Source organism: Lissotriton helveticus, chromosome 3_2 (assembly GCF_964261635.1).
Source record: "Lissotriton helveticus chromosome 3_2, aLisHel1.1, whole genome shotgun sequence".
Lineage (NCBI taxonomy): Eukaryota > Metazoa > Chordata > Amphibia > Caudata > Salamandridae > Lissotriton > Lissotriton helveticus.
The window spans coordinates 89,669,431-89,691,144 of NC_136062.1; the positions used below are offsets into that span (position 1 = coordinate 89,669,431).

General features: G+C 44.2%; 1 protein-coding gene across 2 annotated transcripts in view; it reads right to left on the reverse strand.

Annotated features, from left to right (window-relative positions):
• The window catches only part of ONECUT1 (one cut homeobox 1), a 71,975-nt gene extending 51,151 nt beyond the window's left edge, over positions 1–20,824 (reverse strand). The window contains exon 1 of one of the 2 annotated variants that reach the window (XM_078684851.1): positions 19,400–20,824. In XM_078684851.1, coding sequence (XP_078540977.1) covers positions 19,400–20,462 — 1,063 coding nt within the window. In that variant the 5' untranslated portion in view covers positions 20,463–20,824. The remainder of the gene's footprint in view (positions 1–19,399) is intronic. The other variant, XM_078684852.1, reaches the window with a different exon arrangement.
• Between the last annotated feature and the right edge of the window lie 890 nt (positions 20,825–21,714).

The following is a 21,714-nucleotide window of genomic DNA, read 5'->3' on the forward strand; positions in this document are numbered from 1 at the left end:
CACGAATGTAAAATGACTCGTTTTCCCAAAGGAATGCCAGTTAATGTTGAAACACAGTGCTTTTATTAAAAAGATAGAACTGGCTGAAGGTGTCAGACTTATAGGGGACCACTTGATAGCATTAATGGCCTTTGTTTAAATAAACCATATATGCTAGTTTAGGTGGAAGAGTGACTGTTTAGGCTCTGAGATAACAGTATATTAATGTTTCCCTATGTCAAGTGTGAGTTGCTCAGCTGGTTCGATTTTCCAAAATGGAAAGAATGTACATCACGACTAGTTGATAAATTCATGAATGCAAACTTGTCAAACGAGGTGGCATTCTAATTCCAGGCCATTACGGATATTTTCTCCAGTACTGTACTTTTCATCAACAAATCATTCATTTCAGGTGTGCTAATCTAATTAGGTCAATGGAAGGAAAACAAGACTACAAGAACTTGAATGCATTAGCCTAGCACACAAAAATCCAGGAACCAGGGTGCATAGTGACCTCGAGGAAGGTGCTCACCCTTTTGCCATGTCTTGCCAGTGTTTTCAGTAACATGTGTAAAATAATTTGCCTGTGCTCCTTTAAATGCAATCAAAGAACTAGCAATGATGCTAGAGAGTCTTTCTTTCGATGGCTTAATTTCTCAGTAGGAATCCTAAACCATTGGCAAAGCCGATAGGTCACAATGGCAAGACCTATTGTCTTTGCCAAGGCTTCTTTTCACTCTGCCGACCCACCAGTGGCCCCATTAGCCACCTCCTACTTCTACAACCCCTGCTACCCCTGGACTGAAGGGAAAAATAATCCAGAGACCACTGGAGAGCTGGTAGGCCCTCCCTACCGCTCTGGGGAGGAGGGGGGGGGGGGCTTAGCACCACACAGTACAAGCTCCACCTGGGGCCTGTCATCCCAGAACTTGTAAATCCCTCAGAAAGGCCCTTTTACCGGTGGATGCAATTTAGTAAATAGCCCACGTTGAATGTCTAAAAATAAACATAGCACGAGGGAGGGTGCGGGGGATTTCCCGGCTAATTTCGACGTGGCCGCCTCTGTTTACACATCAGCATCAGCTGGGGCGTATTTTCGCCAATTAGTAGGCCGCTCACACGGCCGGGACCGTGCCGGGAAATCAATAGTGCATGCATTTTAAGCAGGCGCGGCGCGCGGCTCCGCATTCGTTACAGTCATGACGGCCCCTCTCACACACCGGCACATGCGGCGTGTAAACACCACAGTAACAAATGGGACCGCGCGCCTGCCCTGCTGCGTCGCCATTTTCAGAATTATAGAGTGTGTGTCTTTAACGGAAATGATGACCTCGTCCTTCAGAGAATCGTACTGAGCTCTATGCACCAGTATGGCCGAGGTGCGAATTTCAGTGCATACTGTGTGTACACTGTACAACCACTTAAAAATGCAATCACAGCCTCGCCTCCCTCCACACTTGAACCCCCACCTCCACATGTGCATGCAAAAAACGCATATCAGTAGCCAGCAATACATGTACACGCAAATGAAACCAAATATCTACATTAAGCAAAATGCACACGCTTTGGTGACATTCAATGTGTACATTTATATGTGCGGTTAGTGACTGATGCTTAGAAAATGTAAAAATGGCCCAATGCGAATTCTTTTTATTTTTTTTCATTGATGTTTCCAAGTCGTTTCCGACTCCATTGCCCACTGCCTCAGAATGCTAAATGCGACCTCCGGATTAAGCAGAGGTCTTTGGCGCGTGATTTGTATTTGAGTCAAAGTGTGGGGGCGCTCAGGACTGGGAGGGGGCGCTGGAGAGCAGGAGTTGATGCAATTCAAAGATTTGATAAATCTATTTGCGGGCTGTTTCTCCCACACAAAGCACAAAGATGTGTTTGCAGAGGTTGAAGCTGGCCTTACCTGTGAGGTGGGGCGTGAGGGCAGTTCAGTTATCTGGCCAATTGATCCAGGAGCGCACGTAGTAAGCAAGCATTGGATATATACTTCGATGTTAAAATCAATCGAGATAGTTGTTCATAAAATTCAAGTTTATATTTCAATTTATAGAACAGAATTTAAGAAACACGGTGGTCCCTGCTTTAAAAATTAACCGTTGTCCACAAAATCACATCACAGAAGGTACAGTCCCAACTCAGTAATATGTGAAACAAACCCTCCATATTCTTTCATCACTGCCAACCTTATGGTAATATTTGTTTTTAGGCTGGTATGTTGTAATGCCATCTACTAATAGCTTCACAATACATCTATTAAAATTGCATGACTGGGCACTAGAGCGTGGTATTAAGTATTATGGTCACATCAACAGAGCCCAGGGATGCCTAGAGAAGGAGCGATAAATCCATTCCGGACTTTCAGGATATCCACATCAGATAAACAGTCATACTGTTAACCTGAATGGAACACACTTCCCCAGCCTGTGGTTATCCTGACCATCTGACATGGATTTTACTCTCCTCAATATCTAGCCATAGACCTTAGGATCCTCCGCTTGCTTCCTGCACAGCAGAGGGTGGGATTTGAAGCCTTTTATCTCATTTCCAGGTAGTCAACGACCTTCCAAGAGTTACCACAGCTAAGCATAATGGTGCTATGCAACTTCAAAAACATGTTCAACTGCAAGTGCTCATTTGATTCTCTAGAAGCACATGACTCCATAAGGGCTCCAATCGCCAGCTAATGGCTATTTAAAAAGGCTTGCCTTTCGAATTTGTCATTGAGTTTTAGGCTTTCGGTTTTCTTTCTCTTTTAATGCTACTCTTGTTCTTGTATGTCCTGCTCTGGAGTACCCTGAAGCATATATATAGTGCCTCAAATGTGATACACTGATGAAAAAAGACAACTTACTATGTGAGACATATATGTAATTGTGTGTGTTCCTTGTCTAGGGAGAGAAACAGAACATGGCCTATAATATATTAACCAAAGGCTATGGTAATGCCGTCATGAGAGCTTGGTGTGGTTTTGGAAGCAATAATCAGTGAAGGGGTATGGTCTCCAATGAGCTCACAGAGGATAGGTCTGATAAAGTATGCCAAACAGTGCACAGGTTTTAGGGCACGGACCCCCCAGCTTGCTCCCCGCCCGCCAAGACTGTTGATACAACCGACACTCAAATTCACACATCAGAGAAAGGATGGGTGTAAAACGGCCATGTTTAATATCAACATTCATAAACATGACTAAACATTACATATTAATATTGATAAAATCAATAACACATTTTTAATATTGACATTCAAAGTTTTCTCAGTTATACTAGTTACTTTTCCCCCAGCACTAAGGGGCCCTCTGGCTCGTATCTCCAAATCTGAGCACCCCACGCAAGGTGTAACCCACCTGTGACCTTGAGTGATGGGCCCCTGCCCTCTGGTCCTTGTCCGCCATATCCGGGGCCCACCCCTCGACCACGAGGCTGCCCAGGATCCCAGGAGGCTCGTAACCTGGCACCCTTGCCTCCCCAGCCGGTGGCCACATTTTCCCTGCGGAGAGCTTACCGTCTCTCCCCTCAGTGCTGGCCTAGGGAGTACGCAAGGAGGACTCCCGTTCATTCGGTAAGTCCATGTCAATCTTCTAAGACCTCTTTTGGATAACAACCCCCTCGCAAGCTACTTATCTTAGGGACGGGTGGCTGGGAGTTAAAATTAAAGGGGGGCACAGTGCAGGATCCGCCCATCCGTCGTAGGAGAGGAAAGAGACCGGGGCCACAGCTCCCAGAGCCTAAATAGGCCAGAGTCTCCGCCCCCTCCCGCATCGGATGTGCGTCACCCGTGGCCTGGAAGGAAATCCTGGCCCGTCTCCCATAGGGCGAGCCGGCCGCCTACTCTCCCCTGGGCGTGGCCAGGAGCCGGGAGGCTGGGCCCTAAAGGCGCGCTCATCGAGCCTCGCGCTTGGCAAAATCTTATGTGGTGTAACAAGTAGATTGTGGCAAATGATTTGCCACATTGTGATTCACCTGCAATATTTTTTAATAAGATTGTGTCAAATTAGTGCCATTTGGTAATATGTAAATCATTCAAATCATTGCTATAAGAACAATCCAACCCGCAGCATTAGAAACATAGTTGGATATTGTAACCGTTTGCCATTTATTTGCTCTGACTCTGGAGAGTGTTAAGGAAATGTACTAAATGTGTTATGTACCGAAGTAACAAAACAAACAAACCAAAAATTCTAATTGCACCTTGCAGACTCCTTAACCACACGTCACACACGTGCCATTGTCTGAATTTTACACACAAAAGAGGTTTTAACCAAAATATATTTTTGTGCATACTTATGGGGTCGTTCATATAAGTTTGATTAGATTGTAAATGAACTCTGCAGCTATTCAAATCTAAAACATCATCATGGTATCATGAGCGGAATTGATGAACCAAAAGCAAAAATTCAATCTGAAAAAAGATAGAATACACAGAGAATCTTAAAAAGGTCCAAGACAGAATCATATTTTTTAAATATACTACAAAAATATCTTACTTTGTATCGTAACGCTGCTTTCACATATAACCTATAAGTGGCAAGACCAAACATAAAATAATATATATATATTTGCCAATAGAACCAAATATATCATAATGGCCCAGAATGCATGAGCGGATATACATTTAAAATAGCTCTTTTGATTTTTATAAGTCTTGAATATGTTATTCTTGAATGCCTATACATTTGCACACTCACACTGAGGCAAAGAACCATATCAGCGCCATCTCCCTTGGCTTTATTCTCTGATGTCACACATTGTAGAATTGTGCATGGATTGGATTCTTGGAAAAACTGGATAAAAACATTTTTGTCTACCCAAAAAAGGGGCAATCTTCTGGAAATAACAAGATTAATGAGCCTTAGAATAACTCTCTATTCACTTGACTTTACTGATCAGTCCAATGAAAAATACAATTACATCAAGCAGTTTTTATGACAGAAGTGATATGAAATTGTCACGTCAATCAGTGTAATTAACATGTTTAATTGGGAAGACAATGATTGTGACATACTTTTCACTGTGTGATAATGTGAATGTTATTGTGTGAAGAACACGAAAAACATAAAAATGGGTAAATTCCCCAAATGCAGTGAATGTGACATTTCACAAAGATTAGTCTGGGTCTGAAGAGCAGATGACCATGTCACAAGGATAATGCACTTTGGGTGAATATGCCATGGGAGTAACATGTATGCTGTTCAAGGTTATCGATTCCTGCATGACAGCGAGTGTGCACGTTACATGGGTTGTACAGATATCTATATCTGTCTTAAGTTCTCTACAACCTTTAACAAATGGTTCAACTCCCAATCGGTTCGTGTTGTTAGCTAAAAGGTGCTGCCTTTTTACCAATGATCCCAGTGGCATTTAGACCTTTAACTAGATGCAGGTAAAAACACGTGTCATGAATTTCCACACACGTTGTAGCTTTTACCCATAAATATAAAGCATCCGAGTGGTCGTCATATACTGGTTTTAATCTTAAACCATCGCTAGCACAACTCTAACTGTGACTGTCTCCACATATTTATCTAGTTTCACTCATAGCAATCTGAACGTACCGTAAATCATGAAAGTGTAATTTGAAAAAAGACTAATCAAAGAGAGTGGGATTTTGGGACACCGTAGAAGTCTGGCCTGCTTTATACTTACTGGCAAAGCATGAACATCCATTTTATAGACATCCTTATCTTAGATGCCCATCCTCTAATCCCTTTTGATAGAGCATTTGGCTGATTATTCAGTAATGCCTATCCAACATCCAAATAACACATACCTCCAAAAAAGATTAAACCTATGTCCAAAATGTGCCATTGTGTTTTTTCCCTCAAAGTCTCAGCACAAAAAGGTACTCTTGGAAACCAGAACAAAGAAAGAGAACAGCAAAGTGAGAATGTAATGGTATCAAAATTCTAAAAAGTATTTTATACTGTCTATTATCACTTTCTTTTCAGGCCTAGGCAAGAAATTCTGATGATTTCCTTGTTCTTCTTTGAAGTTGTTCAATATTCAGTCTTTAAGGCGGTAAATCGTTACTTATTTGCATTAGCTTTGGGTGTCTGATAGAAGAACAAATCAGGAGAAAGTATGTTAGGGAATAGCCAACTTGATCACCCCTGATTTGATGAAACTCAAAGAATAGTTCAGCATTGCACAGAAAAGTATAGGCCTCTTGAACATTAATTATAGAAACATTGCTGCGTATATTTTTTAATTAAGGTAAGAGGAAGTGATTCTTATAAGCTTCCTGATAAATGTCAGCTTTTGAGCAATTCTGGATTAAATAGTTTGAGAGTATAATGATGGACTTACCACATGTCTTCTGAGAAAAATATGTACATATGCGATCAATAGTTCTTTGTATGGTGAGGATTTCATAATCTCTGTCTTAGTCTTCTCAACTAAATTATGTTTTTGGGCAATTGTCAGCCTGAAGGATTGGATTATTTTGACTATACCAATTTATCTACTATGTATGAATTTGACAGTGTCGCCGTGCTCCGTAATAGCATTTTGTGATTTCTTTGGGATACTGAGTGCTTCCTCCAAAAATGTATTTTCAAAAAAGGTCAATAACATTGTAGCTAATGCTCTGTAATTTCATTCCATACAACAGAATAGCTTTCATTTTATTTGAATAATAGGTCAAACAATTCCAAATGTTTTACACTGTAGTTTCAGGAGAATTTTGTATTCAATTGTAATTATCAGTCCCACTTGTGGTTTCTCCTACTTCTGTCCAGGCAATAACGCCTCTCTCTCTTTGTGAGATATATTGAAGACTTTTGTTAAGTTTATAGATGCCATGAAGAGATGCATCATTTATGATAATAAGTTGTTTCAATGTCGAGTAAAATGTGTTTGATGAGAGAAAATGCATTTATAAATTCACTTTAATGCTATATCAGAGACTTATAACATTGTGACTTTGCAAACAATAATTAATGAATGTTGAAAATGATTTACCATTCATATTGAGTAAATACGAATAATAACATATCTGGGTTGAGCATTTTTCTCAAAAGCAAATACAATAATGTATAGTGGCATACAAGGCTACAGTCTGTGAAAAAACAATAAAAGGCATTAGAAAGCAGAGGCTCCACCATGTTGAAATGTTACACACTATTCTTGGAGGTACAAGGTTATCTTTATTTTGTAAAATCCCTTTGTGGCATGCGTGAATCTGAAGCTGCTTTTCTAAAATGCTCACATACAGGTTCACTAAAATATGTTTAATGGCCATTCCATGATAGGAGTGTGAAATGCTGCTTAATACTTTACCAAACCTTGGTGATATGTAGAACAATTGTGCAAAAACTCTTTAAGCAATTATTTGTGTTCCCTCTGAGTTAGTAATGGTTTCTGCTCCTCTGACACATTTCTTTCCTGAATTCTACTGTAAGTTCATTTTAATGTTTGTTTAGTTGGAATGAGGAATGATCAGTCCTCTAACGAATATTAAGGCATGCTATGTTTATTTTACATATATTGCCAATGAGCAGGACCCCAATCAGTAAGGATGTTTTACATAAAAATTGTGGTTAAGAAACGTAGCTTGTTGTGTTTTTTCAGTAGAGGTAATATCATACATTCTGAATGGCAATTATATTCTGAATCTTCAAATATAATATTTGTACATGCATACTGTGTTTTTTCTCTGACATTGCCTCTTGGCCTATCGTCCCTTTGGTCCTAATTCGGTGTTTTATTTTCATATAGCCGGCCAGTATTTCACTATATTGACAGATAGGAGTCAAGTATTTTATTGGGTAATTGCCATACAATACCACCAACACAGTCTTTTTTAGAGGTCTTTTGATAAATCATTATTCATATTATAAAGGAGAGAGAGAAAAAGCTTTCATTTTTCTACGTGATCTACACATGGATTGTTGTGTAGTATTGTTAACAACCAGACTGAGTGATTTTATATTTCTTGCATAAATGTGATTAGCTTATAAAATACCTCTTCTTTAAAAAAAGGTGGCTTTTTTTCTTGAAGAGTAATGAGTATGGTAGAAAATTCGCCCCACTGGAGTACTAAATAACAGTTTTCTTTGTAATTAAATGACTATGACTTTCAAGCCTACTATGCACAGCCTACAGACTTCTTCATGCACATATTATTGAATTAATATCCATGTTTATGCCTAGCGTCTCTTTGCATGGTTCTGCCTTCCACTGATAATTTGACCAATATGTTTAATGACAATGTTAAAGGTGGGTCAATTCAAAATAGCACATCTAGATGCATCATTGACATATCTTTGGTCATCTGGGAAAGGGTATATTCCAAACATTATCCAGTGATCTCTATTTACCTATGAATCTCTGTTCCCACATCTTTAGTCATTACACATAGATATTGTATCAATAATAAAACCACATACACACCTCTAACCACGGATCGTATATCTCTGATCATCTGTGAATCTGTACTTGCATCTCTTTCCCAGCCCCAATCATTGATCAATTTTCTCTTGCCATTTGTGAGTAGGTTTCACACACCTACAATCAATATTCATCGACTTAGATAATGCTTCTTGCCATCTGGAATAATGTGCTGATTACCAACATGGGGGCTACGTATTTGTACTTGCAACACTCTTTAGTGCCTTCATCATGGAAGAGTACTGGGTAATTTTATATACCACTTGAAATTGGGGCAACTTACTTGTAAGCAGATAAGTCAAAGTTGTTCATTTATTGTTCTTATTTATTCATGTTTGCATGTAAAAATAAAAAAATTACAAAGGACATTACACAACCCTGAACTAAAATAGTAACAAAGTGCAAACATGAGGAGTGAAAAGTGTGAGTTAAAACTAAATGGTTAACTGTAAATGTGAATAGATCATAGCAACGGAATAGGCAACCTTGTCTTTTCTATTTGAATGTGGGTGCAACGTTGTGTGATAAATATTTCTTGTGCAACTACTTGTTACCACTGAATAGTGAGTGTGAGCACCATAACGCCAACATTTACTTTAAAACTTCAAAGCTAGCGCAAGGCAAAGTGATGATTACTAATTGGGTATTAATCTATTGGATATTTTTGAAATGGCTTTGCCAAGTGGTGGAATCTCTGATGATATCTCAAATTGCATTCACTGTTTTCTGATAGACCATGTACTAATTTACCCTGGTCTACAGATACCGTGGGGATTCTCATGGCTGCCTTTTAATCTAATTCTTCTTAATATTTATCACGTACAAAAACAACCAGATTTGAGCTAAAAATTCACACTTGTGCCTATGCCATAAGCATGTGTTATCATAGTGGAAGAATTCCCATCAATGTATTATCTGTTACTAATGAATATCCTCACATATACAGTATGAATTAATGTATGTCCCTTCAACACCTAGGAAGTTCTTACAAATTAAATGTCCGTTTTAGATCTTAACATTTTTCAGGACAAATACCCAGTAGAAACACAAATCAAACAATAGGATTTGCATTTGCTGCATGACTACTCCAACTTGTGAAATATTTTCTGTGAACGACTCCTATTTGCACCTTTTTGTCAGCTAAAATGCCTTTTCCTCAGCATTCCAAAAAAGGAAGCTGGTATTATGATCAGACACGCCTGTCAATAACTATGCTCTACCAATTTCTTTGGAGTTGTCCTTATAAAACTTAGGAGCAAACATCAATATACCAAAGTCTACCACAAAGCTAGGGGCATCCAAAAACTTTAAAAGATTATCGACCTCACTAACCTCTGCGCAAATCCAAAAAACCGAAACAAGTCGATTTGTCTTTGATTTAAGAATGTTTTCAATTACTCTGCCTGCACGTTCCTTCCATGTCTTCTCTTCAACACATTTCCGTTTGCCTCTCAATCATTCGGTATCTTTCCTCCTTTCTCTCTCAGTCTACCAAAGTGATGTGATACACCGATCAAAGGCTAAGCTGTGGGACACATTCCCCCTTTTCATGAATTTTGCCCTAACCATTTGAAGTTTCATAAACCTCTTGAGGCACACTACAAAAGGAAGTTTGGATTGTAGGGAGTGCTTTGCAAATGTACACCTCGAACGAAGAATTATGTCTCGTGACACACTTCAAGTCATTAGTCACAACTCTCTAGTGTGTGCTGTGTCTCTGCACATCAACAACCCTTTTGCCACAGATCTCTACTTAACTGTCATAGATCCTATCTCATGTGCATCTGAATTCATTGACCAAATATGCCCAGTTCACAGATTTTTCATTGCCTCTATTTTTATTCAGATTTCTCTCACATTTGTAAATGTGTTTCCCTCCAAAACAGTTAATATTTCACTGATCTCTAATTACAGCGCTATGCATCTCAACAAATGTAACTGGCGGTACCACTGACAATCTTATGCAGTTGTTCTCCATTTTAAATCATCTGTAATTTGACATGCAAATGCATTCTATCGCTATTAGCAGACTTAAAATCGATTTTAGCAACTTGGCAAATGTTATACAAAGGTGAGAATACAAAAATGATGTTGAGGAAGCAAGAAGCAGACAAGCTAGGTCCTTGTCCTAGCTGCCAGGACTGTGCTGACCTTCTGAAGGAGGTATCTCTAAACAATGGCACACATTTCAGAGTCAGGGTATCCTAGAAGTGTAGGCTTACAGGTGCCAGAGATCTCTCTTCAACAGACAAAGTGGTCTAGGGTCAGATCAGCGTGGTACCTGAGAAGGTCCATACATAATAAATGTTAGAACTGCCATTTCCTTTGTTGCTTAAAGGAAACACCAGGGACAGTTTACGTGCCAGCCTACATTTTTCCAAATCATTGTCAACACGCATGAATCAACCCTGAGAGTCTTTGTGCACCATTGACACATCTGATTATGTACACATGTATCATGTTCTATTCACAGGATTCACCTAATATGTGCATCTCTATGTGTGAATCTACAGCAGACCCCAAATCATCCATTAGTATCCATATGTGGATCTATAATAGTCCTCAGATCATCTGTGAAAATATATATGTACACCCAGAATGTGCCTCAAATCCCCAATAAATCTGCATTTGTCCATGATACACCCCAGACTGTCAATGAATCTGCATTTCTACACTTGCAACAGACAACAAAATATTTCTGGGTGAATACTTGCACACCTACAATAGACATCAAATCATCCAGGCATGTGCATGTGTCTACATGTAATACGCATCAAATCACATATGAATCTGTATTTAAAGAATCATTGTACACCTCAACTCGTCTACGAACCTGCATGAGCACCACCAACATCCTCAACCCGTCTACAAATATGTAATTCTAGATCGACAATACGCTTTTTCAAATGAGCACCTCTACCAGTAAGTATATACATTCCCCCAGAGTGTCCCGAAGTATGTTTTTACACCTGTAATAAACACGCGTTTCAAATTCCAGACCTGTAACTCCTCTTCAATCAATTCCATAAAATGTATTCATACATCAACAACACAACACCAATCCTTAGTGAAACTGTATTTGTACACTTATAAACAACCTAAATTGCCATTTAAGTCTGCAACTGTTCATCATTGATACAAGCCTCATCATTCTGAACCTTCTCTCCTAGAGGGTGATTGGCTACTCTCCTCTCCTCATGGGTGATGCTGTCCTGAGTGTTGTTTTTCAGTTCTGTCCTTCTATCATAAGAGGAACTCTTTGGGTCGAATCCTCTTCCCATGACAGATTCTATAATTTGGTGATGTGCTTGGTCTCTGTTTTACTCTGTCCTCTTCTCATAAGAAGTCCCGCTTAATGTATTTTGGAGCATTTCTTCTCATAAGATGTGTCTTGTGTGTTTTGCTTGGGCTGTCTTCTCACAAGATTTTACCTTGCATGTTGTATTTGGTTCTTGTCCTATCCTTTTGTATGTAGTATTTGAACATTCTCCTCTTCTTTAAAATGGACATTTTGCTTGTGTGTTTAGTGTCAGTTCTCTTCTTTACAAGATGTCTCACCTTGTGTGTGGTGTCTGAGCCTGGCCTCTTTTCATGGATGGTAGCGTTGTGTGCTGTGTCTGTGTTCTTGACTGGTGTAGTCTTCTGTTTTGTGTTTAGGCTCTGTGCGCTTTATGTAAATGATGTCAGCTTGTGTATTATGTTTCCACCCTGCCCTCTTTTCAGGAATGTTGCTGTTGTATGTGCTTGGACTCTTGTACGCCATCCTGCCATATTCCAGGCACATTAGTGTGTCCCAGAAGTAATTTTTATTCACTGATCACATGAAACGTGATATTCTATTAATTCATTTTTGCTATATGGTTTGGTTGGTTATGGGTACAACTGAATCCACAATTGTATAGAAAATACCTACTGCTATTTCAAACGCTTCCCTGTGGAAGATGGAGGGCAGAAGTACCTTTTTAAACACTCCTTTGAGGTGGTGTGCATACAGTGGGTGGCTGTGTGGTTTATTGGAGTGAACAAAATGGCTTCAAGCCTACACAGCACAACCTATGAACAGAGTGGTCATGGGGTGGGTCTCGTGGTGGATAGGCCCTCGTTTCTACAAGATCTGTATCATAGTACAGGTGCTCACATACAAAGCTTTCAATAGTTTCAGCTATGGAACCTATGTGCTTATAAGCATGCTGGGCATTTGATCCACACCCATAGTCTGCAAATATTACATGCCACACTTATGCAGCTGTTTCAGGTGGATGACACTGTAATTGGTAATATAAAATAATCCTCATATATACCTGGCACTATTCTGGAGCAATGCAGAATCGGAAGAAAAAAATTGGACATTTTGAGGTACCAGATATAAAGTAAATAACAGCGTGTTTGTTATTATTTACGTTCGATATTCATCAATAACATTATAGCAATCGACAGCTGTACGTTCTAAATCTAATCAATTCAGGTGAAATCAACACCACCGTTAATATGGCGTCCAGAATTACGCACCGAATCAAGATCTGAAATGGATCTGCAACTATTAATGGAAGATGGAAATAACAAAACAATTGTCAGTAGAAATTCTTAGAATGCAAATTTAAATTGTGTTTATTACGCGCGTTTTACTCTTTGGGTAGCAAGGGTTAGCAGTGTAACATAATCCATTTACAGCGGGGTTATGCAAATCTTTTATGTTATTGGCCTGAAATTCTGAAATGAGTTAAACAGTCATGGCGTGGAGGTTCAGCAAGGGGTATTGGGTGTGAAATTCTGCCTCCAGTAAACGTGATTGGAATGAGAAACTAAAGTCGAATTTTATGTATGGGCCTTTATTTGCAGGACGTTCAGTGAAGTATGCTGGTAGAAAGCTCTGTTTACAGTTACACCCTACCCAGCGACTGCTATATGGTCAGAGACACTAGAATTATTTTATTCTGCCGCAAATGGGTTTTCCCCATAGTTATAGATTTACCGCATTTGCCACATAGTGCATCCACCGTTGCATATTCTGCAGATTTCAGCAAAAATATGTTTCTAGTTCAGACAGATCAAAAGTAACTAAAAACACAGCAACATGTGCTGCCGCCCAGTGGATGGTCCTTCCCAGTGGTTGACTGTTCACCTTTCAGTTATTTACGGTTGTATTTGAATGTTAAATTGGTACTGAGGTGAAACCTTTACCTGGACATTGTTAAGGTACAACAATTGCAAAATAATGAAGAAATACTATCAGAAAATGTGCCCCATTACACCGCATAATTTGCAATTTCTAGCTGCATAATTTTAGTAAACACTGGCGCATAATTAGGTGATCGCCTGCAGTATAATTCCAGTAGTCCTTCCTTTGGTGTTTTCAATAAATGCTGGACTACGACGGAGAGGATTTCAGTTAAAACCAGATGCCCTTTGGAAGTGAGCTGCGGGATCTTTCACTACCTGCTTGATTGTAAGTTCCACCGGCCTATATGTCACAGCTGAGTCCGGTATAAACCGACGGTGTCAAACTAGAAGACATGTATCCCAGGATAGGCCCGTTTTCCTAGCAGAGTGTGACAGGGGGCGCTAGCAGAACTGGGGTGACAGTAAGATCAGCGGAGGACGACAGCCCTGCTGCCTTGGTTTACGATGGTGTAAGAGCCCCTCTACCACTCTTAGCCGCCTGGAGGGTGTGAATAAAGGGTGGTGAACCTTCTGTTCCAAATACAGAAAGTGTCGACGTCTAAGTGCCCGCATAGACTCCCACGGGTGTGCGACGTACACCCACGCACGCACTGCTTCTCAGCCAATCAGAGAGAGGCCCCGTCATAAAACGAGGCTCTGCCAGCCCTTCCATACGTGCATAGTGATTTCTTGCAGGATGGAGAAGAAGGACGCTCCAGCCTTAGCCACGTGCACAAACAGACGACACTTTGCACAGCATGCACTAAGTTAGCTCAGCTGGACTGCGGTCTAGTGTTTAAAGGGAAAACAAATACATCTTCGCAGTTTGTGCCATATGATCAACTTAGAAGGTTGTCATTTATTGTAAATCCGTATTAAGTTGGCAGCTCGTGTTAACCGATATTTAGTGTTCACACATGGCTTGATGCAGGTAGCCACGAGATGGCGCTGCAAGTCTCGCCCGTCAGTTGTTTGTGCCGTGAAGCTTTATAGAGAATATTGCCGAGAACCTTCACAGATAAATGACGGATTGCAAACATAATGAAAATAGAAAAACCAATAAGAGATTTATAATGCCATCGTGTGTGTGTGTGTGTATGTGTGTGTGTGTGTATATATATATATATATATATATATATATATATATATATATATATATATATATATATATATATATATATATATATATATATATATAGCGCCTTGAAACCCTCGCGGGTATGTAGTGCGCTTTACAAATGATTGATTAATTGATTGTAAATATATATATATATATATATATATATATATATATATATATATATATATATATCATATGCCGTGTAGATACACGTACTGAAAGGGTTGCGTATTTTGTGAAGTGTTCTGCTCTCTTATAATCAATCCCCTAGAAGTAAAATAACCTTTAGAATTGCCACAACAACCCTCCACCATTATACAAATAACGTTTTACGATGCAAACACAGCAGCTCGTGCGAGGCTCGAGCACTGACCGGAGTTACGAACCGTTTTAGGACAGGTATTATGTACTAACCCGTTTTTGTTTTAAAACTTATCGTAGCGTTCTACAGCCTGCCTTTCGCAATGTGGGTTCTACCTTCGTTTTACAACCCGAATGCGCGTCGTATGTTGGGCTGGGCTGTGGAACGCTGTAAACCTCTCGCACTGTGCGTTATCCATGTGTCTGCCCCACCGAAGGTGCATTAAACCTCAGTCTGCCTCCCAGAGAGTATTATATTTGAGGCGGTGTTTCGGGATATTGTGAGCCTCGGCTGGCCTCAGTCTCGGCGCGCGCTGAGGCACAGTGCACACAGTGCACAGTTGTCGCCTCCATCTTCTCTCCGAGGCGCAGAGCACGTTGGTTTGTGGTCCTGGTTTCTGTCGCAGGTGCATCGGTCGGAGGCAGCCCGGGGTGTTGTTCTATTGATTAGAGCCATCGATTACCTAATCACGTGCTCCCACAGAATATTTACCTCGGCCTGCTGCCATCCACTCAGATCGTCCTGTCTTCTTTTCCACAACATCATCTGCATCTAGGAAAAAATCGAAAATTCTGTTGCGCATAAAATTGCAATAAATATACGAATAATTGTTTTGCTCATTTTCTATTTTAATCCTTCCCACCGATTGGAATTGAAACCGAAACGAATTTCGTTCCGGGCTGCAGGGAGATTTCGCTCGTGTCCTCTTTGCTGATGTTAGGCCGCGTCCGAAATTCTGTGAGCCTGTGAGTTATATTGGGGACAGGGAAGCGAGGCAAGTGAAATATAAGAAAATATACGATCCGAAAGTGACACAGCTCAAACGTTGTAAAACCTTGTCCAGCAGATTTTTCTGAATAGGGCCCAAAAATGCCGATAAACGAGCAGTAAACATCAGAACGAGTGCGTTTCACACCAAGCCATGGTGTATCCTTCGGAAAATACAGGGCATAAAATAGAAAAAAACGACCCCACCTGGGCCTCAGACCTTGCGGTCTCTTGGTGGCAAAACTACGAAATTTGGATCCATTTACCATCTTAGCAAACTAAAAGTTTATAATTAAATAACTGCTTTGGTGTAAAATTAAAAATAAAACATACCCACATTTTTAAAAACGTTTGCAATTCCTAAATCTTCGATCTAATTATTAAATAAAGTAACGTCGGGAGTCGCTTATTTTTTCCTTCATCGTATTCCGGGTCCCCCGCCGAGGCCCGTTGTGGCATACGTAAATACATTTACGCTTCCAGTGTTTATTATTGTAAAATGCCTGGACGCTCATGAAGCTCACACAGCAGCCACCACCGGGCTCTCGTTTGTACCCGCTTTACCCTCTGCAACCAGCATAGCCGTTAATAACGCCCTCTGCAGCCAGGGCTGGACGTTCATTAATGCCATCTCAGCAACTAGCACTGGGAACTCGTTAATGCCCTTCTGCGGCCTGCTCATTAATGTCCCCTGCAGCTAGCTGTTGCCGCTCAATAGTGCCCCCTGTTACAGTCGGCTTTTGGCGCTCATTAATGCCCGCTCCGCGGCTTGCTCTGGTCGCTCATTAAATCCCCCTCTGTTGCCAGCCCTGGGCTCGCGCGCTTCCCCGGCAGCGCCTGAACCCGGAGGTGGTTTCCTTGATCGATCTATGCAAAATAGATGGAAATAGCATCGACAAATGGCCTCGGTGTGCGCCCTGAGCAGGAGCCGGTCCCGGCTCGGGTATAATTGGGAAGCCTTCTGCAGGCCGCGCCTTTGTCTATGGGCCGAACACCGACACACTGTAGGAGAAGGGAAAAAGGAAACTCCTCAACCGACTTCATTTTAGAAGTTTATTTACAATTGCGCAGATCTCTAGGAGTCTGCTTTACTAATTCAGATAGATTTCTTAAAGTGTAGCAGTACCCACGATGCAGTTCTTGTTCCAGATATAGATGGAATTATACTTACCTGTGCAAAAATAAAAGCAGGTGTAAGAGTGGGACAAAAGATTGTATCCATGAGGAAGTATTTAAAAGCGTTTACGAGAACGAACAAACAAGGCCTCTTCTGTGCAGTGTGCAGAAGGCGCAGCGGTTCTCGCCTTTACTTTTTGTCTGTAAAACGGAAGAGTGACCCGGACTCTGGCGCGATTGACCGCCTGCGGCCCCGGGGGACAAATTAATGGAGACCTATCAGTTAATTAACAAGCCCTCGCCGAGGGAAGCGCAATTGTAATCAAAGCGTGTGAGCTCCAGCAGCAGTTTGCAGGGCAGCAAACACGCACACAAAGCACGCACGCACGTTACAGCCACGGAGTAGAAGGCAGATGCACACAGCCGACGCCTTCGACCCACCGGATGTGGTCATTCGCATGGGGGCCGAGGGGTATAAATACAGTCAGAGTGAAGGAAGGGCTGATAGATCGATAAGTGAATCGATAGATCAATATGTGACACAAACATACATAATCCTAGGTATATACGGATATAAATAGGCGTGTGAGTAAAACGTCGACTGTCGGGAGTCTGCGTGCTACTCACAGCTCACAGGCCTGTCCCATGCCGGCCTTTTGTCTCAAGCAGGCAGGGGGAACAGGCCTATGGGACAATCTGGCAGCGCCAGAGGGGCTGGGCTAACCACTCCCTTTGGCCGCTTTTGGCAGATTGTGGGCCTGTTTATGTTCAGGTGGGCCTCTTTTTTAATTGTTTATTTCCCTCATAGTACCACGAGCACTGCCTGCAGCAGGCACACACACGTCTCACACACCTTGTACAGCAGGTCCCTACAAGTTCAGATATGCCTCATTTTGCAAATATGGGCACATTTTTTAATGTTTGGGGCGCTAGTGGTGGCCACGTTTTAAGTGGCCGGTGGATTACACGACTTTCATGTTAGATTCCTGGAGAGAGAAAAGCGTTTGTGAGAGGAACCCTGTGCGGCCCGATCTCGCCACTCACCCTACAGCATCTACATCACTCTAGTAGCTCCCTGAAGCCAGCATGCCCTAGGTAAACAATGCGCATGGTGTAGCACAACGGCCGCACTGTCACGGGCACACACTGCCGCCCCCACCCCACCCACACCACGCAACCAGCAAGACTTAGGTAAACAGGGCAAATGTACTGCACGGCAGTCACAGGCACACACAGCCGCCCTCACCAGCCACCCACACCACGCAGCTAGCCCGATGGAGGTAAACAGCGCCCACTGTACAACACGACTGTCACAGGCACACACAGCCAGCAGGACTTAGGTAAACAGGGCAAATGTACAGCACGGCTGTCACAGGCACATACAGCCGCCCCCACCCCACCCACACCACGCAGCTAGCCCGATTTAGGTAAAGAGTGCATGTGTACAGCACTGCAGCCGCGCTGTCACCGGCGCACAGTCAGGGCTACTTGACCCAGAGCCCGGCGGCAAGAGAGGGCTCCTTGACGGATTGTGAGATTATCTGAAGCCTCTCCACGGGACTGCGCCATTGAAGAGGGGCGTCCGAGCCGCAGCAGAGCGAACCGTCTTACACACGCGCGCGCCATACACGTAGAATTCACAGCGTCTGTGCAACCAACACAACACAGGCACAGGCGCGGCGGTGGTAAAGAAAACGTACCCTGTCAACATACACTTATAATACTTTTTCTCTGACCTCCTATACATTTCTCAGACAGATTTAATTAATAATCACGTATGTGAACACCACAACCAATAAAAAGGCAACGTGAGCAGGCATTTCACTGTACCAGTGGCTTCGTTCGCATTCTCTAGCAAAACACAATACATTTAAAAAAAACAAGAACATGTCCATATACACAATTGGTAAAAAAAAAAAGCGGTACCGAAAATGGCCCACTGCCCACGTGTGACACGGTCCTGCAGCCCTATGCATGAACGCAATTAGTTAAAAATGGTAGTAAACTGCACACGCAGCTGGTAAGAGGCGCTGGCAGGATAGGCGTGCAAGAAAACTGAGCTATCGCTACATGCTTGCTTCAGGTTCCCACAAATACGTGTCCTTTGTGTGAGCTGCATTCTAAACGCACAACTGGCGCGCAATCCGGACTCGACCATAGGCCTGCTTGCTCTTTTCCCTGGTCTGTGTGTGCCTGCGCGCATGTGTGTGCGTGCGTGAGTTGTTGTGGGTTTACACCGTCTCCCTGTCAGAGCTATTGTTTCCTCAGCTCTGGGCCGTGAGAGCGACACGCACCTTGCACGGGGTGGTGTGTTGGCCGGCCGGCTGAGCTGGAAGCTACCTGCATTGTAAACACGACCATTGAGAGTAATTGATAAACAAAGAGCCGGCAGCATCGATTGCCAGTGACTATGGGCCGGAGTGGGCGCGCTGCGCGCATGGATTCATTGATCCGCGCTCGGCCCCGCGGGCAGGCACATTCCTCGAAGCACCCTGCGCTCACCTGCGAGCCGGAGCGCCGACATCCTCTGGAACTCGGGCTCCTGCAGCCACTTCCACATCCTGCGGAAGGTCTCCCGGCCGGACTTGAGCTTGCTCCAGGGCTTGGGGTTCCTGAGCAGGTCGGAGAGAGTCCCCTGGGAGCGGCACAGCACCCTCTGGGCGAAGATGGCCTGGGGGATGCTGTAGCGCTTCAGCTCGGTGGTGATCCTCTGCGCCACGTCTTTGGTATTAATCTCCTCCATTTGCCCTGAATTGCTTCCGTTGCTGGTCTGCGAGCCTCCCAGGGAGGGGTTTTGCTCCCGGGGGGAGCCCAGGAGCTGTCCGTGGTTCTGGGCGTTGAGGTGGGCATGCGGGTGGTGGGGGAGCCCGTTGAGGGGCACCATGCCGGCCGAGGGAGGGGTGAGGTGCTGCTCTCCATGCCTGGACAGCATGGACGGGTGGTGAGCTTCAAATCCGTTGGGGGTGAGCATCTTCTCCGAGGGCATGGTGGCGCTGGGGTGGGCATAGTGTGGCAGCCCCTGCTGGGAGTTGTGGAGGCTGCCCAGCCCGGAGCCCGAGAGGGGCGAGAGGCTCTGGCCCATGCCGGTCACATCCTTGTGGTAGGGGGTGTACAGGTTGTTCATGGACGTCAGAGCCCGCTCGTCTCTCATCAGGGTGAAGCTGCCGCTGACGTTGCCCCCCGGGAGGCGCTGGTGCGGGTGGTGCGGGTGGTGGTGGTGGTGATGGTGGTGGTGATGCGGGAACTTGTCGGAGACGGTGGAGATGGGAGGGAGCGGCTGCAGGGGGGTGAGCGTGGTGTAGGTGCTGCTCATGCTCATGCCCGGGGGTGTCTCGCACGCCATGGTCATGGTGGGGTGCAGGGGCCCGGACAGGTGCTCGGGGGGACGGTGGTGGTGGTGGTGGTACTCGCTGCCGTCCAGGATGGAGGACATGCCCATGGCGCGGGGGTGGCCGGACAGGTGGCTGCCGCGGTGCCGGTGGTGGGGGCTGCCGGTCATCACGTCCTCATGCCCGCCGACCCCGTGCAGCTCCCCCAGGGTTTCCATGCTCAGCTGGCCGTTCATCGCGGGTGTCCGGGCGGGCAGCCGCCGGACCGCACATCTATGAGGCGATGTGCCAGCCCGCCCCTCCTGCCCTGGGCTGCGCTCAGGGGCTCCCCCGGGCAGCGGTCAGGCGGCCGCCCAGCTCCCCCGGCAGCACTGGGTACCCTCGGAGCAGCGTCCGGTTACTCCAGGGATTCCCAGTGGCCCCCCCGGCAGCAGCTCCCCCGCTCCACCTGTGCAGTCCGGCGGCAGCTCCCTCTGTGCTCTGTACGCTTGCTGTTCCTCGGTGTTCTCATGCGCCTCAAGCCCCCTGCTCCATCAGGGTCGCTCCTGCAGCCTGATAGTGTCCCTCGCCATCTCTAACCATGTCTCACTCTTCCAATGGCTTTGGCTGCCGCTCTGCAGCTGCTACCGCCGAGGAGAGCCGGCGCATGCGCCGTGGCCTCGGCGCCGCTGCCTGTGACATCAGCACTGTGCATATTAAGGGACTGCGGCCAGAGGGGCTGAGCAGAGCTCTGAGCCTGGGCTCAGAGCGGCCTCCAGGAGCAGCTCCCGGGGCTCGGGACACTCTCAGAGGCACAGCGCCTTACTCAGACCATTACAAATAGCAGCAGCAACAAAAGCAGAGGAGTGCGGATACAGTGGAGTGCAGAATTACAAGTCCGTGACACGCAATCATCGCAACAGAATCCACTAGAACATATGCATTGCTCTATATGTGAACTGTTCTGTAGTGCTAACACAGACGCACTGCTATAGTGTTAGGAGTTTTACACCCACACAAAGGTGCCCACATACACTCGCCTGCACACACACACCCAGTGTGGGGGCGCACACAGACACGTGAACAGGTGCACATATACGCTACATAAACACGCGCGCGTGCATATACTTTCATTTTTGCTCGCGTGGGTTTGGGGATACACACCTCCAGGTACCTAGACAACCACGTACAAAGGCGCACACATACACACACACACATGACAGTATATAAGCAACCCATCACCACCCCCTCACCGCGCCACAGAACACCCAAATGTGAAGTATTGAATAGATAAGTTGATTGACTCGTGGTCTATTTTCTGTTGAAGAGCGAAATACTGGCTCAGAGGGTGTTTGGATGATGCTGTTAAAACAAGAGCACGCTCAAGCATTGCAGCTTGCGAGGCGAGCTGCACACACAGCTTCAGCACAGACCCCAGAGTGAGGGAGGCAGAGAGCCAGTAATTAAGCCCACTAACACCTCCCCTTTTGTCACTTAGCATGTGCAGCG